We start from the raw sequence: 22,500 nt of genomic DNA, 5'->3' as shown, positions 1-22,500 counted from the left end.
TGTTTCTCGGGGGTTCTCGGTCTGATGTGTTGTGTCGTCCCCGGGAGGCAGCGGCGGCGCCCGGCCTGGTTCAGGTCAGCCTGGTTCAGCCCAGCCCGGCTCAGCCCGGCCCGGTTGGGGCTGTGGGGATCCGGGGCTATTTCTGCCCGCTGATGGACTGCGATATGGAGCGCGGCGGGATCATATCCAGCAGGTACTCCCGCTGCCGGTCCGCCAGGCTCGACGCTTTGTGGCCCCCGATGCCGGCGTTCAGGTACGCGATGTTCACCCCTGGGGACGGCACGGAAACCACGCTGAGCGCAGGGATCCCACGGAAACCACAGAAACCACACTGAGCACGGGGATCCCATAGATCCCACGGAAACCACACTGAGCACAGGGATCCCACAGAAACCACAGAAACCACACTGAGCACAGGGATCCCACAGAAACCACAGAAACCACACTGAGCACAGGGATCCCACAGAAACCACAGAAACCACACTGAGCACAGGGATCCCACAGAAACCACACTGAGCACAGGGATCCCACAGAAACCACAGAAACCACACTGAGCACAGGGATCCCACAGAAACCACACTGAGCACAGGGATCCCATAGATCCCACGGAAACCACACTGAGCACAGGGATCCCACAGAAACCACAGAAACCACACTGAGCACAGGGATCCCACAGAAACCACACTGAGCACAGGGATCCCACAGATCCCACACTGAGCACAGGGATCCCACAGATCCCAGGGATCCCACAGAAACCACACTGAGCACAGGGATCCTACAGATCCCACGGAAACCACACTGAGCACAGGGATCCCACAGAGCCCAGGGATCCCACAGATCCCACAGAAACCACACTGAGCACAGGGATCCCACGGAAACCACAGAAACCACACTGAGCACAGGGATCCTACAGAGCACAGGGATCCCACGGAAACCACACTGAGCACAGGGATCCTACAGATCCTACAGAGCCCACAGAAATCCTACAGATCCCACTGAGCCCATGGAAATCACACTGAGCACACAGAGCCCACTGATCCTACAGAAATCACACTGAGCACAGGGATCCTACAGAGCCCACGGAAATCACACTGAGCCCATGGATCCCACTGATCCTACAGAGCCTGGGCACCCCAGAGATCCCAAAGATCCCACTGATCCCACAGATCCTACAGAGCCCATGGATCCCACAGAGCCCACAGATCCCATGGAAATCCTATAGATCCCATGGAAATCCTACAGATCCCACTGAGACCACAGAGCCCATAGATCCCACAGATTGCATGGATCCTCTACAGATCCCACAGAGCCCACGAACCCCACAGAGCCCACAAACCCTATGGATCCCACAGATCCCAAGGATCCCACAGATCTCACAGAGCTCATGGATCCCACAGAACCCATGGATCCCACAGAGCCCACGGATCCCAGAGACAGCACAGGACTCCAGCACCGCACTGACACCAGGGACCCCATGGATCCCAGAGACCCCAAAGATCCCACAGCCCCACAGCCACCCCGAAACCCCCATGAGGCAGGAAGGGCCAGGACGGGGCTGGCACAGGGATTTCCCAAAGTTTGCCCCAAAACCCAGTGGGCATGTCCCACACTGCTGATCTGATCTGATCCCATCCTACTCATCCCATCCCATCCCATCCCACTCATCCCATCCCACCCCACTCCACTCATCCCATCCCATCCCATCGTTCCCATGCCACTCCCAGCCCCGTTCCTGCCGTACCTGGCATTCCCAGGAGCCCCCCGGCCACGGAGAGCTGCGGGGCCTGGGCGAAGTTGGAGAGCATGGAGCGGGCGGAGGTGGGGATGCCGCGCTGGAGGCTGCTCTGGGGCTGCGGGGCCTGAACACACGGACACACGGACACACGGACACGGGGTTGGGAGTGTGGGCATGGGGAGAACGGGCGGACATTGCACCCATCCTGATGGGCACCTCCCCATGACCACATCCTGTCCCGTGCCATCCCCATGTACACATCCCATCCCCATAATCTCATCCCAATGCACACATCCTGTCCCATCCCCACGATCCCATCCTATTATCACATGGCCCCATCTCCATGATCCCATCCCATTCCCATGGTCCCATTCCCATCAAGTGCCATCCTGTCCCTCCCCATCCCATTATCCTACGGTCCCGTCCCATGGTCCCATCCCATTATCCTATGATTTCATCCCATTATCCCATCCCACAATCCCATGGTCCCATCCCACGATCCCATCCCATTATGTCATAGTCCCATCCCCATGATCCCACCCCATGATCCCCTGATCCCATTACCCCATTATCCCATGATCCCATCCCACTATCCCACGATCCCATCCGACAATCCCACCCCATGATCCCATGATCCCATCTCATCATCCCATCCCGCGATCGCATGATCCCACCCCATTAATCCCTCCCGTTACCCCATGATCCCACAATCCCACCCCCTGATCCCACACCCCACGTCCCACCTGCCGGAGCGTGTGGTGCCGCAGGATCCCGTCCTGTTTGCCCACGCTGGGCACGGCGGGCGCGGCCGTGGGGGACAGGGCAGCCTGCTGCTGCAGCCGCTGCTCGATCTCCTGTGGGACAGACAGACAGACAGACAGACAGGGCAATGACTCACAGCCATGGGACAGGGCAGCCTGCTGCTGCAGCCGCTGCTCGATCTCCTGTGGGACAGACAGACAGACAGACAGGGCAATGACACACAGCCATGGGACAGGGCAGCCTGCTGCTGCAGCCGCTGCTCGATCTCCTGTGGGACAGACAGACAGACAGACAGGGCAATGACACACAGCCATGGGACAGGGCAGCCTGCTGCTGCAGCCGCTGCTCGATCTCCTGTGGGACAGACAGACAGACATGGGACAGACAGCCATGGGAATGACACCCCTGGGAATGCCACCCTGCTCAGTTCCTCAGGAATGCCAACCTGGCTGGGATGGGATGAGTGGGACAGGATCAATGGGGTGGGGTCAATGGGAACAATGGGATGGAATCGATGGGATGGGATCAATGGGAACAATGGGATGGGATCAGTGGGAACAATGATCCCACATATCCCACATCCAATGGGATGGAATCGATGGGATGAAATCAATAGGATCAATAGGAACAATGGGGTGGGATCAATGAGAACAATGGGATGGAATAGATGGGATGGGAACAATGGGATGGGATCAATGGGATGGAATCAATGGGATGGGACCAATGGGAACAATGGGATGGGGAGAATGGAATGGGATGGGACAGAGTGGTTTGGGATGCTTTGGGATGGGATGAGCCATGGGAAAGGGGCATTCCCAGCAATCCCCACCTGCTCCTGCTGCAGGGCCTTGACGAAGGCGTTCTTGAGGCGATTCGTGTGCTCGGCCTTGAGCGCCTTCTTCTGGTTGGAGGTCTGGCACTGCTCGCACAGGATGCGCCCGCCCTTCTCCTGCTTCCAGTGCGGCGTGAAGTCCGTGCGGCACTGCGCGCACACGAACGGCTCCACGCGCGGCACCGCCGGGGCGCTCTTCCCTGCAACACACCCCGGCTCAGCACCCACGCGGGATGCAGGGTTTCGGGCTAAAATCCTGAAAATCTCAACTGAAATCACCAAAAGACTGGGCGGGAATAGTGAAAGTTTTGGCTGAAATAATGCAAAGTTGGATGAAATCCTGTGAATTGGCTGAAATACCACACCCTGACAGAAATGGTCAAAAATCCTGCACCCAGACAGAACACAATGTTTTGGGGTGAAAGATTGAAAATCCTGACTGAAACCGCCAAAAAACTGGGTGGGAATAGTGAAAGTTTTGGCTGAAATAATGGGAATTGGATGAAATCCGGCGAATCAGCCAAAAATCCCGCATCCAGAGAGAACCCAATATTTCAGGGTGAAAGACTGAAAATCCTGACTGAAATCACCAAAAAACTGAGGGGGAATATTGAAATTTTTGGCTGAAATCCTGCAGATCAGCCAAAAATCCTCCACCCAGCCAGAACCAGCCAAAAATCCTGCACCCAGTCTGAACCCAACATTTTGGGCTGAAAGCCTGAAAATCCTGACTGAAATCACCAAAAACTGGACGGATATACTGAAATTTTTGCCCGAAATACTGACATTTTGGCGGAAATCCCACAAATCACCCAAAATCCCGCGAATCATCCAAAATCCTGAAAAATTTCATTTAAAATCCCACAAATTTAGTCTGCAAACCCCTTAAAAACCTGCAAAAACCAACCCCAAACTTTCAATTTCACCACCTCCTTCTCCAACCCTTCCAACCACACCCAAAGCCCTAAACCCCACAATTCCACCCCGAAACGCCCCAAATTATGCGTCAAACCCCCCAGATCCCCTTCGGGGTGACCCTGGGCGTCACCTTGGCTGTCGATGACGCTCTGCACCACCTCCTCCAGCCCCACCATGTAGATGAACTCGCTGTTGGCGGCGCTGGGCAGGAAGTGCAGCAGCGGCGCCGGCGGCTTCGGGGGAGGGATCTCCAGCAGCGTCTTCTCCAGCTGCTTGCGCAGCGCCAGCTTGGCCGCGGCCTGCGAGTTGGCGGCGTCCGAGAGCGCGCTGGGGCTGGGGAGCGGGGACGACACGCGGGCCACCGAGCCCGGCTGCATGTGCGACGCGAGGTTCATGTAGATGGCGGAGGAGGACGAGCGCTGGCACGGCACCGACGAGCCCGACTGCTGTGGGGGAGAGGTATAGGGTCAGGTGGAGATTTGGGATCACGGGGGGGATTTGGGGTCAGGGTGTGAACCGGGGATCAGGGCGAGAATTCAGGATCAGGTGGGGATGCAGGATCATGGAGGGATTCGGGATCAGGGCGCAAATTTGGGATGGGAGGTTCATGTAGATGGCGGAGGAGGACGAGCGCTGGCACGGCACCGACGAGCCCGATTGCTGCGGGGGAGAGGTATGGGGTCAGGTGGGGATTTGGGGTCACAGGGGGGTTTGGGGTCAGGTGGGGATTTGGGGTCACAGTGGGGGATTTGGGATCATGGAGGGATTCGGGGTCAGGGCGCAAATTTGGGATGGGAGGTTCATGTAGATGGCGGAGGAGGACGAGCGCTGGCACGGCACCGACGAGCCCGACTGCTGTGGGGGAGAGGTATGGGGTCAGGTGGGGATTTGGCATCACCAGGGGGATTTGGGATCAGGGCGTGAATTTTGGATCTGATGGGGATTCGGGATCATGGTGGAGATTTGGGATCATGGGGGGAATTTGGGGTCAGGGTGAAAATTTGGGATGGTAGGTTCATGTAGATGGCGGAGGAGGACGAGCGCTGGCACGGCACCAACGAGCCCGATTGCTGTGGGGGAGATATGGGGTCAGGTGGGGATTTGGCATCACCAGGGGGATTTGGGATCAGGGCGTGAATTTTGGATCTGATGGGGATTTGGGATCATGGTGGAGATTTGGGATCATGGGGGGAATTTGGGGTCAGGGTGAAGATTTGGGATGTGAGGTTCATATAGATGGTGGAGGAGGACGAGCGCTGGCACAGCACCGACAAGCCCGATTGCTGCGGGGGAGAGGTATGGGGTCAGGTGGGGATTTGGGATCAGGGTGAGAATTCAGGATCAGGTGGGGATTCAGGATTACAGGGGGAATTCAGGATCAGGGCACAAATTTGGGATCAGGTGGGGATTTGGAATCAGGGCGGGAATTCAGGATCAGGGCACCAATTCAGGATCAGGCGGGGATTTGGGATCACGGGGGGAATTCAGCATCAGGACTTGATTTGGGATCAGGTGGGGATTTGGGATCAGGGCACTGATTTAGGATCAGGTGGAGATTCGGGATCACAGTGGGGATTTAGGAGGAGGTGGGGATTCAGAATCACAGTGGGGATTTGGGATCAGAGTGGGGATTTGGAATCAGGTGTGGATTTGGGATCAGGTGGGGATTTGGGATCACAGTGGGGGATTTGGGATCAGGTGGGGATTCAGGATTGCTGGGAGTGCCAGGGTCACAGACCCCTGGAGCACCGGGAGCTGTTGCGGGGACAGAAGGGCTGGGGAGTCCCGGGAATTGTGGAGCAGGTGGGGCCTTGGGATGGGGGTCGTGCAAACCGGCCCAAACTGGTGCAAACTGGCCCAAACCAGTACAAACTGGTACACACCAGTGCCCAAACCAGTGCTCAACCAGCCTTAACTACTGCCCAAACCGGTACAAACCGGTAAAAACTGAGCGCAAACCGGTACCAACCAGTGCCCAGGCAGCCCAAACCACTGAAAACCTGCCCAAACCAGTGCTCAACCAGCCCAAATGAGTGAAAACCAGCCCAAACCAGTGGAAATCAGCCCTAATCAGCGCAAACTGGCCCAAACCAGCCCAAACCAGCACCCAATGAGCCCAAACCAGCGCAGACCAGCCCAAACCAGTGCCCAACCAGCCCAAACCAGCGCAGACCAGCCCAAACCAGTGCCCAACCAGCCCAAACCAGCGCAGACCAGCCCAAACCAGTGCCCAACCAGCCCAAAGCAGCGACCCACCGGCTGGTAGTTGATGGCGGGGCTCATGCCGGGCGTGGAGCTGCGCACCAGGCCGGGTTTCTGGGGCCCGCGCTGGCCCTGGAGCTGCGCGGGGCTGGGGGCGATGACGCGCTGGGACATCAGCATGTGGGGCAGGGCTGAGCTGGCGGCCGAGCGGATCACGCTGTGGCCCTGGGGGGGATCCAGGAGGAATTGGGGGTTAAATCACAGGAACCAGCTCAGGATAACCACAAACATCGCCCCAGAGCTCGGTGATGAAATCGGAGAAAAATGAGGGAAAACTTGGAGCATTGATTCCCTGATCCATGGAGTTCCTCCTTATCCAGAATCCCATTAATCTCTAAGGCCCCAAATCCCTCATTTTTCCCCAAACTCTCCTGGATTTTACAGGATTGCGGCCCTTTCCCCCATCTCAAGCTGGCACATCCCTATTTCCCATTGGAGGCCCCAAATCCCTCATTTTTCCCCAAACTCTCCTGGATTTTTGAGGACTCTAGACCTTTTCCCCATGGTCAAGGAGAGCAGAAATCCATGGAGCAAACATTTCTCCATTGGGAGCAGCAGGGAGGCTGCAGGCCTTGGAGAATTCCCACCATCCTCACCCCACTCTGGGACACCGGACATTCAGAAAATCATGGAATATCCATCTCCACGAGGATCACTGAGTCTTAATTCCTGACAAACTCAAACCCAAACACCGGGAATTGAAGGAAAAACCCCTCAGCTCAGTGTGCACCCACCAAAATCAGCATTTTCCAGGAAAAACCAGGAATTCTCACCTGTAATGTCCTTAAATTCTGCGGCTCCACGCCCTGAGCTCCAGGCCGGGAGGGGATCTTGGACAGGCCCTGCTGTCCCACGTGGGCGGGCGACGGCTGCACGATGGACGCGGCGTTCTGGACAACGGGGGTCTGGGGGGCACCAAGGACGGGATTTGCACTCCCAGGAGGGGATTCAGGGAATCCCACACGTGGGGTGGGGGCTCCGTGGGCACCCCTCATCCCAGCCGTGCCCAGCCCTCACCTTCTGCACCACGTTCTCCTTCTGGAGCTGGCTCTGCCGCAGCTTCTTGAGGAGCACCAGCCGGGCCTCCTCCAGCCGCAGCTCGTCCCGGAGCTGCTTGATCAGCTGCTGCCTCTCCTCCAGGCTCTTCCCCTGGAAACCCCCACAAACCCAGCAGGACGTGAGCAAGGGAAAGGGGAAAGGTGAATCCAAGTGGGAATTGGGACCACAGGTGTGAGAACAGGGGGGCTGCACCTGGAACTGGCTGAGAAATGCCCCAAATGCTTCATCCTCCCACAATACCCCAAATGCTTCATCTTTCCCCAAATGCTTCATCCCAATACCCCAAATGCTTCATCCCTCCCCAAATGCTTCATCCCCTCAATGTCCCAAAAGCTTCAACCCATCCCAATGCCCCAAAAGGCTTCAATCCCTCCCCAAATGCTTCATCCCTCAATGCCCCAAATGCTTCATCCCTCCTTAATGTCCCAAAAGCTTCATCCCTCCCTGAATGCTTCATCCTCCCCCAAATGCTTCATCCTCCCCAATGCCCCAAATGCTTCATCCCACCCCAGTTCCCCAAATGCTTCATCCTTCCTCAAATGTTTCATCCCTCCCCAAATGTGTCATCCCTCCTCAATGCCCGAAAATGCTTCATCCCTCCCCAATGCCCCAAACATTTCATCCCTCCCCAATGCCCCAAACATTTCATCCCTCCCCAACCCCCCAAACATTTCATCCCTCCCCAAACCCTTCACCCCCCTCATCCCGTGCCTTTCCAGGAGGGAATTCCCGTCCCCTCACCTTGAACATCTCCAGGTTGGCCGCCTTGAGCCGCTCCTCCATGCGGGAGCTGGAGCGGGGGCTGGAGGCCTCGTTGTCCGACAGGACGATGATGTCCGGGGACGGCGTCAGCCTGCCCCGCTCCTGGTCACTGTGGGGGACAGGGACCGGTGAGGCAGCAACTGGGAACCCCACTGAGGCACAACTGGCGACTGGGGGAGGCACAGTGAGGCAGGACTGGGATTTGGGGAGCCCCAGTGAGGCAGAAATTGGGGATTGGGGGAACCCCACTGAGGCAGGAATTGGGGATTGCGGGAGGCACAGTGAGGCAGAAATTGGGATTGGGGAGCCCCAGTGAGGCAGAAATTGGGGATTTGGGAGCCCCAGTGAGGCAGGAATTGGGGACTGGGGGAACCCCAGTGAGGCAGAAATTGGGATTGGGGAGCCCCAGTGAGGCAGAATTGGGATTTGGGGAGCCCCAATGAGGCAGAAATTGGGGATTTGGGAACCCCACTGAGGCAGGAATTGGGATTGGGGAGCCCCAGTGAGGAAGGAACTGGGGAGCCCCCAGGAATTGGGGATCTGGGGAGCCCTAGTGAGGCAGAATTGGGGATTTGGGAGCTCCACTGAGACAGGAATTGGGGATTGGGGAGCCCCAGTGAGGCAGGAATTGGGATTGGGGAGCCCCAGCGAGGCAGGAATTGGGGATTTGGGAAGCCCCGGTGAGGCAGGAATTGGGGAGCCCCCAGGAACTGGGGATTTGGGAGCCCCAGTGAGGCAGGAATTGGGGATTTGGGAGCTCCACTGAGACAGGAATTGGAGATTGGGGAGCCCCAGTGAGGCAGGAATTGGGATTGGGGAGCCCCAGCGAGGCAGGAATTGGGGATTTGGGAAGCCCCGGTGAGGCAGGAATTGGGGAGCCCCCAGGAACTGGGGATTTGGGAGCCCCAGTGAGGCAGGAATTGGGGATTGGGGAGCCCCAGTGAGGCAGGAATTGGGATTGGGGAGCCCCAGTGAGGCAGGAATTGGGGAGCCCCCAGGAATTGGGGATTTGGGAGCCCCAGTGAGGCAGGAATTGGGATTGGGGAGCCCCAGTGAGGCAGGAACTGGGGATTTGGGAGCTCCAGTGAGGGAGGAATTGGGGAGCCCCAGTAAGGCAGGAACTGGGGATCTGGGAGCCCCAGTGAGGCAGGAATTGGGATTTGGGGAGCCCCAGTGAGGCAGGAATGTGGGAGCCCCACTGAATCAGCAATGTGGGATTTTGGGAGCAGGATCCCCCTCATTCCAGCACAGATCCAGAGCAGTGCAGCTCCCATGGACACCAGGAGGGAAGGACTCCCTCAAATGCACTCCCTCCCTCTCCAGGGCTGCAAATCCCACCTGGGAACGAGGTGGGAACCAGGAGCGTATCCTGGTGCTGGGATGGGAGGGAGTGGCAGGGATACTCCAGGGATACTCCAGGGATACTCCAGCCTGGAATCCTCACTGTGGTGGAGAAGGGGCTGAGCCCCCCTCCATTAACAGCACCACTCCAAGCCTATCCCAACCCAAATCTATTGGAAAAGCTCATTCCATGAAGGAAAACCTGCATGAATATCCATCTGATCCATGACGGGGCTGGGAAACCAAAGGAGCAGCAGGGCAAAGAAATAAAACCAAAAATCAGTGGTGGAGTCCAGCAGGATCCAGCTGGGACCATCCAGGCAAGGAGAGTCCAAGGAAAGCCCTTTGAGAGCCTGGATTTCATCTGGAGAGCCTTGGAAAAGTGTGGGATAATCCATTGTGGAGGTGATTCCAGCTCCCCAGAAGGTCCCTGCAGTGAGGGGACACCGTGGAATTTCTCATCCCAAACTCTGAGCACCCAGGAGGGAGCCCAGAGCCAATCCCAGCTCCCAGGTTTGGCTGCTCCAGGGCTGGGGAGATGCTCAGAGCTGGGATTGCTCCCAAACATTCCAGCTGCTTTTGTGGATATTCCAAAGCACCAGGGCTCCAGCAGAGAAATCCCAGAGCATCCCAAGGAGAAGGAGGCCGAGGCAAAGCAGGCTGAGTGCCAGGAGTTCCAATCTGGGTGGGATTTTCCTGGGTCAGGGCTGTCCTTCCTGCAGCTCCTGGGGGTTGTTTTGAGGAGCATCCCAATAAATCCAGGCTGGATCACTGACATTCCACCGGGGGAACAAGGCAGAGCCAGAGTCCAAATCCAAGAAGTAAAACGGATCCATCCACGAGGAATCACCAATTGTTGGGTTTCCTTTGTGCAGGGGAGAGCAGAATTCCAACAGAGTCACTGGAGAGGAGCCAGGGCCAGGAAGGCAGGCAGAGGTGAGGAGAGGTGGAGCACATTCCCAGGGAAAATCCAGGAAAATGAGACATTCCCAGCCTCAGTTCTCAGCTCAGAGTGGAGCATTCCCAGCATTGCCAGGGCTGATTTCCTGTGCCCATCCAAGTGTCCGTGTGTGACGCTGGTGCCCCGCTGGAACCCTCACATTGCACAATATCCAAGGAATTCCGCTGAGGATGCAGCTCCTCGCTCTGAGCAGGACCCTCCAGGGACACCTCCCACCGTCCCAGGCTGCTCCAGCCTGGCCTCAGACACTTCCAGGGATGAGGAATCCACAAATCTCTGTGGCCACCTTCCCATCCCACCCACCCTCTGTCCATGGAAGCCATTCCCTCTCATCCCACCATCCCCAGCTCTCGGTGTCACCACAAGGGGCTCTCCAGGACCCCCCAAACCCCATTTCACCCCCAACCCAGCTCCCCCCACCCTGGAATTGCCAGCACCCACCTCCTCCTGGCGCTCATGTCCACGGGCTCGTCGTTGATGTTCTCCTTGCCCGGCCGGGCCGCGCCGCGCCCGTCGCCGTGGGGCCTCAGGCTCCCGTTGAGCTTCTCCTCGTAGCCCTTGATCCCGTCCGGCTTCACGGGCAGCTCGTGGGGCACCTCCAGCCCCGCCAGGTCCTTGCGCTTGAGCAGCGCCAGCATCTTCAGCCTCTCCATGGCCTCGTGGCCCTCCATCTTCAGCCTCTTGGCCAGCACGTCCTCGCGCTCCTCGGCCGGCTCCAGGCTCCGCTTGAGCAGGTTCAGGCGCAGCGCGTCCTCCGTCATGCGGTCCATCCTGAGGGACACGGACAGGGACAGGTCAGGGACAAGGGGGCCAGGGAACCCCCCCGGGATCCCCCCTGAGCTCAGCTTGGGCTCCTCACAGAGCTCTGATCTCCTCATGGAGCTCCAACATTTGGGAGAGCTCCAATCTCCTCATGGAGCTCTAACGCCTTGGAGAGCTCCAATATCACCGAGCTCTGACCTCTCGGAGAGCTCTGATCTCCTCCGGGAGCTCTGACCCCCTGGAGAGCTCCAATCTCACAGAGCTCCAACCTCTTGGAAGGCTCCAATCTCGTCGTGGAGCTCCAATCTCACAGAACCTTGAGATGCCTTGGAGAGCCCCAATCTCACAGAGCTCCAATCTTCTCACAGAGCTCCGACCTCTTGAAGAGCTCCAATCCCACAGAGCTCCAACCCCTTGGAGAGCTCCAATCTCCTTAGAGAGCTCTGACCTCATGGAGAGCTCCAACCCCTTGGAGAGCTCCAACATCTAGGAGAGCCCTGATCTCATGGAGCTCTGACCCCCTGGAGAGCTCCAATCCCACAGAGCTCCAACCCCTTGGAGAGCTCCAATCCCACAGAGCTCTGACCTCTCGGAGAGCTCTGATCTCCTCATGGAGCTCCAATCCCACAGAGCTCCAAACCCTTGGAGAGCTCTGACCTCCTCACAGAGCTCCAACCTTCCAAGTCCCCATCCAGGTCAGGAGTTTGCCCCTCTGAAGCCCGTGCAGTCCCTGAGAACAGCACCACAATCCCTCCTTTGGGACTAAACTCCATGGATGGGGCTCAGCAAGGAAGGGGAGCTGGGATGAAGCCCCTGGAACGCCAGGAAATCCCCACCGTGCCTTCTCCAGGCAGGAATGCTCAGGCAGGTCCATCCCCGCCCTCCCACCTCAGCTCCAGGTGCAGGAATGCCCTCTGGAAAAGAGGCAGGAGCCCATCCCAACCCCATCCCAGGCCTGGAGCCCATCCCAACGCCGCTCCCAGGCTGATAAGGAACCAGCTCTGACAACAAAGAGCCAGGGGAGCTCCACCTGCAGAGCAGCTGGGCGAGGCCTTTCCCTGAGGAGCAGGGCTGGGGACCAGGACAAACACCCGGGGAATCAGGACAAACACCCGGGGACCAGGACAAACACCCGGGGAGTCGCTGGGAATTCCGTGTGGCCGGCTGGGGAACAGGGAATTCCTTGCTCTGCAGGGAACAGAAAGTGTCCTGGGGAGCACCTGGAGCTGCTCCTCACCTGCCAGGACCCGGCTCCGAGTCACTCCCGGGATAAACCCTTCCAGAGGGTACAAATCCCTGGAACGATGCATGTGCACATCGGCACACGGGTTCAGTCCCACTGGAGACAGCGGGAGCACGAGGGCAGCAGGAAAACCCACGGAAATCCCAAATACGATCCCAAAAAACGCCGGACGGAGCCTCCAAGGAGCACCTGGGGCTCTTCCCTACCTGCCGATCCCGTCTCTCCGCACGTCTCCCAAATTTAGCCCGGCAAGCCGGGGCAGGCCGGGGGAGCCGCTCCCGCCCCCGTCCCGCAGCGGTGACCCCGGGGGGAGCGGGGACGCTCCAGACACCCGGGAGCGCCCGGAGCCGCGCCCGGCGCTGCGGCTGCAGCCCGTGCCAGCAACGGGCACGGCCAGAGCAGCAGCAGGAGAGATGCACAGGAGCAACACTGCCTGGGATAGGAGCTCCCACGGACAGCTGACCTGAGCGTGGAGATGGGATCCAGCAGGGAGAGCCAGGATCTCCTGCTCCAACATCCTGCTTGTCCCCTCCAGCATCCTGCAGATCTCCCCAGCCCTCTCCAGGCGGTGGAAGCATCCTGCAGGAATTCTGGAGATGCCCCCAGTCCCTGCTCCATCACCAAGGTGGTCTCCCAGTGCCCTCCCCTCTGGCAAACTCCCAACAAACCCCAAGTGCCGTTACCGGGAATGGGGCCCAGCACTATTTAATCCGCTCCAGAGGTTCTCCAGGCTCAGGCAGATCCAATAAAAATTAAATGAGGCTTTGGATTCGGTGCTGAATGGGGCCCTGTGGCCGGAGGGGGAAGGGGAGGGTCCGCTGGGAATTTCCAGAGCGCTGGGAAAGCCAGGGGAGAGCTCCTGGTTCCATGCAGAAATCCACAGCAAAGAGCAGGAATGGTTCCAGGGCCGGGAATTGTCTGGAGGTCGGACAGGCTCTGGTCTCGGCACATCCCAAACCGGATCATCCGGCCCTGCTGCCCTCGGGCACAGCCCCGGGTGATCAGCACATCCCAGGGAACAGCCTCTCCCTTCAGCTTCCACCTGAAAAATCCTCCTCGCTGGAAACAAACTCCCAAACGGTGGCAAAACCGATGGAAAACGGGAGCTGAATGCACGGCGTGGAATCTTGGCAGCCAAGATTGCAGGGGCTGCAGGGTGGGATGGGCAGGGTGGGCTGCACAGACCTGGGGGGGCTTTCCAGGAATGCCAGGGTGCTGGCCAGGCCCTGGTGGTGATTCCCAGCTCTCTGTGGGTGCCGTCCCTGCTGTGGCACCACGCGCTCCCCGGCACGTTCCTCCTGCTCCACGGGGCCCGGCAGGACGGGTTTGGTGCGCACAAACAAAGCAGCGCCCCTTCTTCCAAGGAGGTTGGATGTGGTGCCCACAGGGGGAAAGATCCAACACAAAAAAAACCCAAAAAAACCTCGGCGGGAGGATTTGAAAGGCTGGAGCGAGTGAGTTGGGTCAAAAGAAGGAATATTCCAGAAGGAAGTGGGAATATCCAGGGAGAGATGAAATATCCTGGGATTTACCCGATGGAGTCCAGAACTTGGCAGCAGCAGGAGTTAATTCCAGCCAGGGTTTATCCAGGGAGGTCCCAGCTCCTTCCCAGCCTCCTTGGAGGGTTTTCTGTTGGGTCAATCCCCTCGTTGGTCTTCCAGCACCAGTTTCCAGCCTTGGGTCCTCCGGAGCTCATGGAGGGGTTGTAATTCCTGATCCAGCACCAGGAATGGTCCCTGATCCGCCAGGAACAATCCTTGATCCACGAGGAACAATCCTTGAACCACCAGGAGTGATCTGTGATCCACCAAGAGTGAACCCCTGATCCACCAGGAGTGATCTCTGATCCATCAGGAACAATCCCTGATCCACCAGGAGTGATCCCTGATCCACCAAGAGTGAACCCCTGATCCACCAGGAGCGATCCAGTGATCCTCCAGGAACAATCCCTGATCCACCAGGAGGAATTCCTGATCTGCCACGAGGGATCCCTGATCCACCAGGAACAATCCCTGATCCCCCACAAGGGATCCACGTGCCAAACTCAGACATTCAGATATGAGACTGGCAGAATAAAACTCATCCAAATCACATTGAAGTCCAATTCCCCGGGATCAGGGAGCAGGAATTGGTGAGATCCAACTCACCTGGGCACGCTCCCACTGCCTGAACCCCCCTAAATCCCAGGATCTGGGATCAATCCTGGTCACTCCAAACCCAGACATCACTCAGATATGATGGAATAAAACCCATCCAAATCCCATTGAAGTCCCATTTTCCCGGGATCAGGAATTGGTGAGACTCAACACCTGCAGCTCACCTGGGCACACTCCCGGTGCCCAAACCCCCCCAAATCCCAGGATCTGGTGTCAATCCCCGCTGATGCCATGGGGATTCCACAGGGCTGGCAGCTCATCCGGAGCCACCCGGCCCCAGCCCTGCTCCGGGGGCTCCGCTCCCATCTGGGCTCGGCACATCCCGACATCGGTGACGGCGTCCGGGAGAAACCCAGAATCCAAACCCAACTCTGTGATCCCTGACATCCGTCCCCGGAGCCGAGGTGCTCCAGCACCATCCTGCTCACTCCAAACCCAGGACACCACTCAGAATAAACCCGTAAATTTGGATGCAATAAAACCCATCCAAATCCCAATGAAGTCTCGTTTCCCCGGGATCAGGAATTGGTGAGATCCAGCTCAGCTGGGCACACTCCCGGTGCCCAAACCCCCCCAAATCCCAGGATCTGGTGTCAATCCCGGCCGATGCCATGGGGATTCCACAGGGCTGGCAGCTCATCCGGCCCCAGCCCTGCTCCAGGGGCTCCGCGCTCATCTGGGCTCGGCACATCCCGACATCGGTGACGGCATCCGGGAGAAACCCAGAATCCAAACCCAACGTGATCCCTGACATCCGTCCCCGGAGCCGAGGTGCTCCAGCACCATCCTGCTCACTCCAAACCCAGGACACCACTCAGATACAAGACTGATGGAATAAAACCCATCCAAATCCCAATGAAGTCTCGTTTCCCCGGGATCAGGAATTGGTGAGATCCAGCTCAGCTGGGCACACTCCCGGTGCCCAAACCCCCCCAAATCCCAGGATCTGGTGTCAATCCCGGCCGATCCCATGGGGATTCCACAGGGCTGGCAGCTCATCCGGAGCCACCCGGCCCCAGCCCTGCTCCGGGGGCTCCGCTCCCATCTGGGCTCGGCCCATCCCGACGCCGCCGTCAAACGCGCGTTCGGCACGGCACACAAAATGGCTGGCTCCCAGGGCCGGCATTCCCAGGGAACGCCAGGAAAAGGATAATCACCTAAAAAGGTAATTAGGATTTAACGGCTCGGCGGCGGCAGCGGGATCCGGGAAGGGGAAAAGAACAAAAACCCTGCAGCTCCCAAGGCTGCTGCTCCAGGAATGCCCGGCAGGAATCCCGAGCAGGTACGGGAGGGTGAGGGCGGCTCACGGGGATTTTCTCCGGAGCAGGAGGAGCACCGGGATTAAAGGAACAGCAGAGAAGCCCCAAAAACGATCCCAGAGCCATCCCAGAAGGGACACGGCTGCTCCCAGGAGGGAACGGGAATACGAGGAAAGATTTGGGCAGGGACGGGAGCGGGCACTGGGATGTGGCAGGGTGGGAATTCCTACAGAGCAAACTGCTCCAGGAGTTCTGCTGCTGTTCCCGGATCCCAGCACAGGGACAGCGCTCCCTGCCCCTGGATCCCCTGATTCCAGAGCTCCCAGACCCTGGATCCCCTGATTCCAGATCTCCCAGACTCTGGATCCCCCCAATTCCAAATCTCTCACACCCTGGATCCCCCCAGCTCCCCATCTCCCACATTCCAGATCTCCCAGACCCTGGATTTCTCAGACCCTGGATCCCCCTGATTCCAGATCTCTCAGACCATGGATCTCTCAGATTCTGGATCTCCCAGATTCCAAATCTCCCAGACCCTGGATCCCCATGATTCCGGATCTCTCAGATTCTGGATCTCCCAGACCCTGGATCTCCTGGATTCCAGATCTCCCAGACCCTGGATTCCCCCAGTTCCAGATCTCCCAGACCCTGGATCTCCTGGATTCCAGATCAGCACCCCCAGCTCGGGATGTCCTCACATTCTGCAGCTCCGGGTCAAGTACAAAACTAACAATGGGAAGCAGGAAAAGCAGGAAAGGAGGAAAACCCTCCCTCCCAGAAGTGCTTCCCTTCCCTAAGTTTGTGCTCTTGTCCAACTCCACTTCTCAGGAGCAGGGAATGCCAGGGCCGGGTCCAGCACCACAAACCTCACACCTCATCCCACCCCAGGATTTTGGCATGTGTGAGGAGAGCAGGAACTCCAGAAACTGCTTTATGCCCTGAAATGGGAGGGGGGAAAGACCCCAGAACTCCACAAACTCTTAAAGAAAGATAAAAATTCCAGCACATCTGCCTGGGACGGCCCGTTTAGGGCAAATCCAGCTGGGAACAGAAAATCCAATAAAAAGCGCTGGGATGGGAGGCGGGGGGAGGAGGGAGCGCCCGGCCCCCTCCCCATCCGGGATGACGCAGACTTCCCAGGCTCCCTTATATAACAACGCTTCCCGATTTCCTCGACTGCGGGCGCTGCCTTTGTGCGGCTCGGCGGGGCCATCGATCACCAGTGCGCGGCCCAATCGATCACTCGATCGATCGCCGGGGGCAGGGGAGGGGTGACACCGATGCCAGGCATTGTTACGGCCGGGCTTTTCGGGATTTTTGCCACCCCCCGTCCAGGCGGCGGCAGGGAGGGTGGGATGGGAGAATTCCAGGGGAATAGCGATGGTGGGGAAAGGGGGGAGGGAAGCGAGAAGGGAATCACGGATCCGCTCCGACAGCAAACCGGCGCTCCTTTCCTCCTTAAAACACTCCCTCCAGACACAAAATAAAACCACGATAAAAACAAAAAAAACCAAAAAAAAAAAAAATTAAAAATCAGCTTAAGGAAGCCTTTTGCGCGGACTGCCTGACGAACCCGGCACGGTGTGACGGATACTCACAGGTCCGGTACTCCCGCCGCTGCTGCCTCGAGCTGCCGAGAAAGCGAGGGAGGAGCGGGGGCAGGAGCGGGAGCGGGGGGCGGCCGGGGCCGGGCCGGGCCCCGCGCTCCATCGGAGCCGCCGCAGCCGCAGCCGGAGCCGGAGCCGCGCTCCGAGCGGGCCCTTCCCTGCCAATCATGCGCGTTCTGTTTTATTAAACAAAAGAAAAGGGGGGATGCTGACTTTTTTCCCATGATGCCTCGCGGGGGCAGGGAAAAAGAGAAGGGAGAGGAGGAAAAAAAAAAAAAAAAAAAAAAAAAAAGGAATTAAAAAAAATTTTTTTTGAATGAAAAAAAAATTAAAAAAGAAAAAAAAAAAAACCGGTCGTGAGCGGTTTGGCGCTTCCCGACATGGAATTGGCTCTGGATTTTTTTTCTTTTTTTGGGGGGGGGGGTGGTTTGATTTTCGCTGGGATTTCGGCCGCCCCCTCCCCGCTCCCCCTCCCCCGCTGCTGGCCCCCCGCCAAACTTTGTCTTCATTCATGGAAGCTCCTTCCCTCCCCTGGAATTTTAACTCTCTCCCTCCCAAAAACGAGCCCCGGGGCCGCCGGGAGCCGCCCCTCCCAGTGCCGAAACACCGCGGAGCGGCCTCGGGATGGCCGGGCCCGGGGCACGGAGAGGGTCCCGAGGGGTCCCGGGACGTGCCCAGGGATCCCAGGGCAGAATTTGCCCACGGAATGTGCCCAGGGATCCCAGGGATGGTGCCCAGGGATCTCAGAATGTGCCCAGCGAATGTGCCCAGGGATCTGAAAATGTGCTAAGGGATTGTGCCCAGAGAATGTGCCCAGGGAATGTGCCCGGGGTCCCAGGGATGGTGCCCAGGGATCCAGGAATGTGCCCAGGGAATGTGCCCAGGGATCTGAGAATGTGCTAAGGGATTGTGCCCAGAGAATGCGCCCAGGGATCCGCTGGGCACATTCATCCGCATGTGGATGAAGATGCCACAGAAGATGCCAAGGAAGAAGCCAGGAAGACACCGAGGGATGCCAACGACGACGCCAAAATCCCAAAAAAGGCACCAAGGGAAGGGGCAGGAGGAGATGCCAAAGGGTCCCAGCAAGGAGCACGGGGAGCAGGGGCAGAGCCCTGAGGAGACGCTGAGCATTCCCTGGGAACATTCCCTGGAGATGCCAAGGCCTGGGAGATGCCACCCGTGGGCTGGCCCTGCAGAAGGAGCATCCAGAGTGATTCTGGCTGTCCCAAACCCCCTGATCCGCCTGAGCCCAATCCCAGAGTAGCCCAAATCCCACTGTGGATCCCCAGGGCTGAGGGTGTCCCAGCAGGAACGGGATGGGGACAAACTTGGGGCCTCGTTAAGGAATTAACGAGAGCTTGGAGCATTCACCACATGGGAAATCCGGGAGATGGAGAATCCCAGGGAAAGGAAAACATGGTTTTAAACCAAAACATGGGAGTTTAAAACACAGTTTTAAACCAAAACACGGGAGATTGAGCCTGGGCATTTGGGATTCCTCGGCCAGAGGAACAGCCCTGTCCTCACTCCAGCCCTCCCTGGCACAGATCATCCCGGGAATCTGGGGCTGCCCCAACCCTGCAAGTGCTCAAGGCCAGGCTGGACAGGGCTTGGAGCAGATGGAAAATGTCAGATCCCCGCAAAACACCCCGATAATCCCCCAATCCCCGACATCCAGGGCCCCGTTCCACCCCTGAGCTGTGGGAGCCTGGGAATTCCAGCACTGGAACCCCCCAGTTTGCCTTTATTGGATAAAATGGAACAATTTGGTTTCCAAAGGGGGAAAGGATTAATTAGCTTTAATTGCATGCTCGTTTCCATGGATTTATCAGCTAATGAGGGGGTGGGATGGGCCCGGGGATGATTTATTCCAGGCTGCGTCCATGGAAAACGCAGAGGGCACAGGAGAGCGGCAAATTCCTTCATTTCTCCATTTCCCTGGATTTTCAGCACCTGTTTCCATCCTCCCCCTTGTCCTCGGGCCCTTCCATCCCTGTTTGGGCTGGGTGGGGATTTGGGAAGGGATGAAATCCCTCCCTGCTCCTGCCCCAACCTTCCCAATGATCCTCCCAGCCAGGATGGGCAAAGGAGGCACTCAAACATCACTGAATTGGATTTGGGCTTTTTCCCTGGGGATCCACTCCCTGGGAGCTCCTGTTTCCTGAAAAGGGCTTTGGGAAGCCTGACCAGAGCTCCTTTTATCCCAGAGGATCCCTGGATCTTCCTCCCCACTGGGAAAACAAAACCAGAATTCCTGGATCCAATTCCCTCCTCCCAAACGACAGCACCGGGAATTGGAGCCATCCCAAGCTGGCTTCAGGCTGACACTGTGTAACCAGGAAGAGATTCTGGGAAAACTGGAGGATGATAAAGCAGGGAAAGGGATGATTTTTTTTCCCCAATTTTGCCATTCAATGGGAATCCAAAAGCTTCCTGATCTCCAGGGAAGGCCTCGCTCAGGGAGCTCCCGCCACAAACCCAACACAACCAAAGGATTGCCAGGATAGGGCCAGGGGAAGGTGGGAATCCACGATCCCATTCCTAGGGATCCATCCCAATCCCAGCTGGGTTAACCCTTCCTTTGCCTGATGGCAATTCAGGATTCCCATGCCAACGCACAGCAGAGCCATCCCCACCCACACCCAGCAGCCCCAACTTCCCAGCCCAGCATTTCCCAGTAAAACCAGCAAATTTTGGGTTCTGGAATTCCTCAACCTTCCACTGAGGCCATTCCATGGAAAAGCAGGAATCCACGATCCCATTCCCAGGGATCCATCCCAATCCCAGCTGGGTTAACCCTTCCTTTGCCTGATGGCAATTCAGGATTCCCACCCACACCCAGCAGCCCCAACTTCCCAGCCCAGCACTTTCCAGTGAAACCAGCAAATTTTGGGTTCTGGAATTTCCTTAACCTTCCATTGAGGCCATTCCTTATGGATTCATCCCAATCCCAGCTGGGTTAACCCCTCAGAAAATGTCCTTTGTCTGACGGGAATTCAGGATTCCCATGCCAACGCACAGCAGAGCCATCCCCACCCACACCCAGCAGCCCCAACTTCCCAGCCCAGCATTTCCCAGTAAAACCAGCAAATTTTGGGTTCTGGAATTCCTCAACCTTCCACTGAGGCCATTCCATGGAAAAGCAGGAATCCACGATCCCATTCCCATGGACTCATCCCAATCCCAGCTGGGTTAACCCTTCCAGAATGTGTTCTTCGCCTGCTGGGAATTCAGGATTCCAACCCACACCCAGCAGCCCCAACTTCCCAGGTAAAACCGGCAAATTTTGGGTTCTGGAATTCCTCAACCTTCCACTGGGGCCATTCCATGCAAGGAGCAAACCCAGCCATGGCAATGCCCCCGTGGCACAAGGAGCTGCTGGGATTTCTCAGGGCTCAGAGATTGGACTGGAATCCAGGATTTAATAAAGAGGAAAATCCAAGTTTGGGTTTTTTGTTGTTTTTTTGGTTTTTTTTGGTTTTTTTTTTTTTGTTTTTGTTTTGTTTTGTTTTTTGTTTTTTGTTTTTTTTTTCCCCAAGCAGAAAGTTTGGAGTCACCCAAGGAGAACAACGGGATAATTCTGGAATTCCCTGGAATTCTGTGTCCTTTGCCCTCAGAATCCCTCAGCACCGGGATGTGTTTGAGGAGCTGGGAAATTCCTTATGGAGTTCCTCCTCCACCTGCACCCCAGCTGCAACTGGGAGCAAACTGGGAGCAAACTGGGAGCAGCTGAGATTCCCAACCCTTCCTCCAGCCCAGGACCAATCCCTGGAGCACCAAAAGTCCCCTGGGGGCCCTGGATCCTGTGGGAAACAGCCCAGGCAGGTTTTCCAGCCAGAAAATCCCGATTGGGGGAGCACACCTGGGGCTCTGCTCCTGGAGTTTGGGGAATTTCAGGCGGATTTTAGGGAATTTTGGGTGGAGTTTGGGGAATTTCAAGCGGAGTTTGGGGAATTTCAGGTGGATTTGGGGGAATTTCAGGCGGATTTGGGGGAATTTCAGGTGGATTTTGGAGGATTTCAGGCGGATTTTGGGGGATTTCAGGTGGATTTTGGGGCATTTCAGGTGGATTTTTGGGAATTTCAGGCAGATTTTGGGGGATTTTGGGTGGAGTTTGGGGAATTTCAGGCGGGTTTTGGGGGATTCCAGGCGGATTTTGGGGGATTTCAGGCAGATTTTGGGGGATTTCAGGCAGATTTTGGGGGATTTCGGGCGGATTTTGGGGGATTTCGGGCGGGTTTTGGGGGATTTTGGGTGGAGTTTGGGGGATTTCAGGCGGAGTTTGAGGAATTTCAGGCGGATTTTGGGGGATTTCAGGCGGGTTTTGGGGGATTTCAGGCGGGTTTTGGGGAATTTCAGGTGGATTTTGGGGCATTTCCTGCTGGGAAAGCAAGAGTGAACACTGGCATGGGTGACAGGAGCAGCCTCCTGCTCGCACAGGCTTTGGCTCAGTCTGATCCCATAAAATCCCGTGGTTCACACACCCATCTCCTGGCACTCCACGGCAATGAACCCCACATTTTATTGGGGATAGAACACCCCGGGCGTGGAGAACCCCACAAACCCAACTCCTCCCGTCCCCTCCGCCCCCGGGGGCTCCAGAACGGGACAATGTTGGGGCTCAGCCCCAGAGCCCCACTCGGGGATGGAACGTCTGCAGCAGGATGGACACTGTGGATGGATGGATGGATGGATGGATGGATGGATGGATGGATGGATGGATGGATGGATGGATGGGTGGATGGGTGGATGGGTGGATGGATGGATGGGTGGGTGGATGGATGGATGATGGATGGATGGATGGATGATGGATGGATGGATGGATGGATGATGGATGG

The 22,500-nt window shown here is 57.4% G+C and overlaps 1 protein-coding gene across 1 annotated transcript in view; it reads right to left on the bottom strand.

The window, feature by feature from the left end:
• The window catches only part of GATAD2B (GATA zinc finger domain containing 2B), a 29,006-nt gene that overhangs the window by 103 nt on the left and 6,403 nt on the right, over nt 1-22,500 (bottom strand). The window contains exons 2-11 of the mRNA XM_058821822.1: nt 11,074-11,403; nt 8,310-8,439; nt 7,527-7,658; nt 7,283-7,414; nt 6,504-6,674; nt 4,378-4,693; nt 3,327-3,529; nt 2,479-2,589; nt 1,742-1,859; nt 1-270 (exon numbers count right to left, since the gene is read on the bottom strand). The exon at nt 1-270 is cut by the window's left edge and continues 103 nt beyond it. Coding sequence (XP_058677805.1) covers nt 137-270; nt 1,742-1,859; nt 2,479-2,589; nt 3,327-3,529; nt 4,378-4,693; nt 6,504-6,674; nt 7,283-7,414; nt 7,527-7,658; nt 8,310-8,439; nt 11,074-11,402 — 1,776 coding nt within the window. The 5' untranslated portion in view covers nt 11,403 and the 3' untranslated portion in view covers nt 1-136. The remainder of the gene's footprint in view (nt 271-1,741; nt 1,860-2,478; nt 2,590-3,326; nt 3,530-4,377; nt 4,694-6,503; nt 6,675-7,282; nt 7,415-7,526; nt 7,659-8,309; nt 8,440-11,073; nt 11,404-22,500) is intronic.

Source organism: Ammospiza caudacuta, chromosome 30, assembly GCF_027887145.1.
Source record: "Ammospiza caudacuta isolate bAmmCau1 chromosome 30, bAmmCau1.pri, whole genome shotgun sequence".
Classification (NCBI taxonomy): Eukaryota; Metazoa; Chordata; class Aves; order Passeriformes; family Passerellidae; genus Ammospiza; species Ammospiza caudacuta.
The sequence above is the reverse complement of the archived record's forward strand: the minus strand, read 5'-3'. Positions and strand labels throughout refer to the sequence as shown.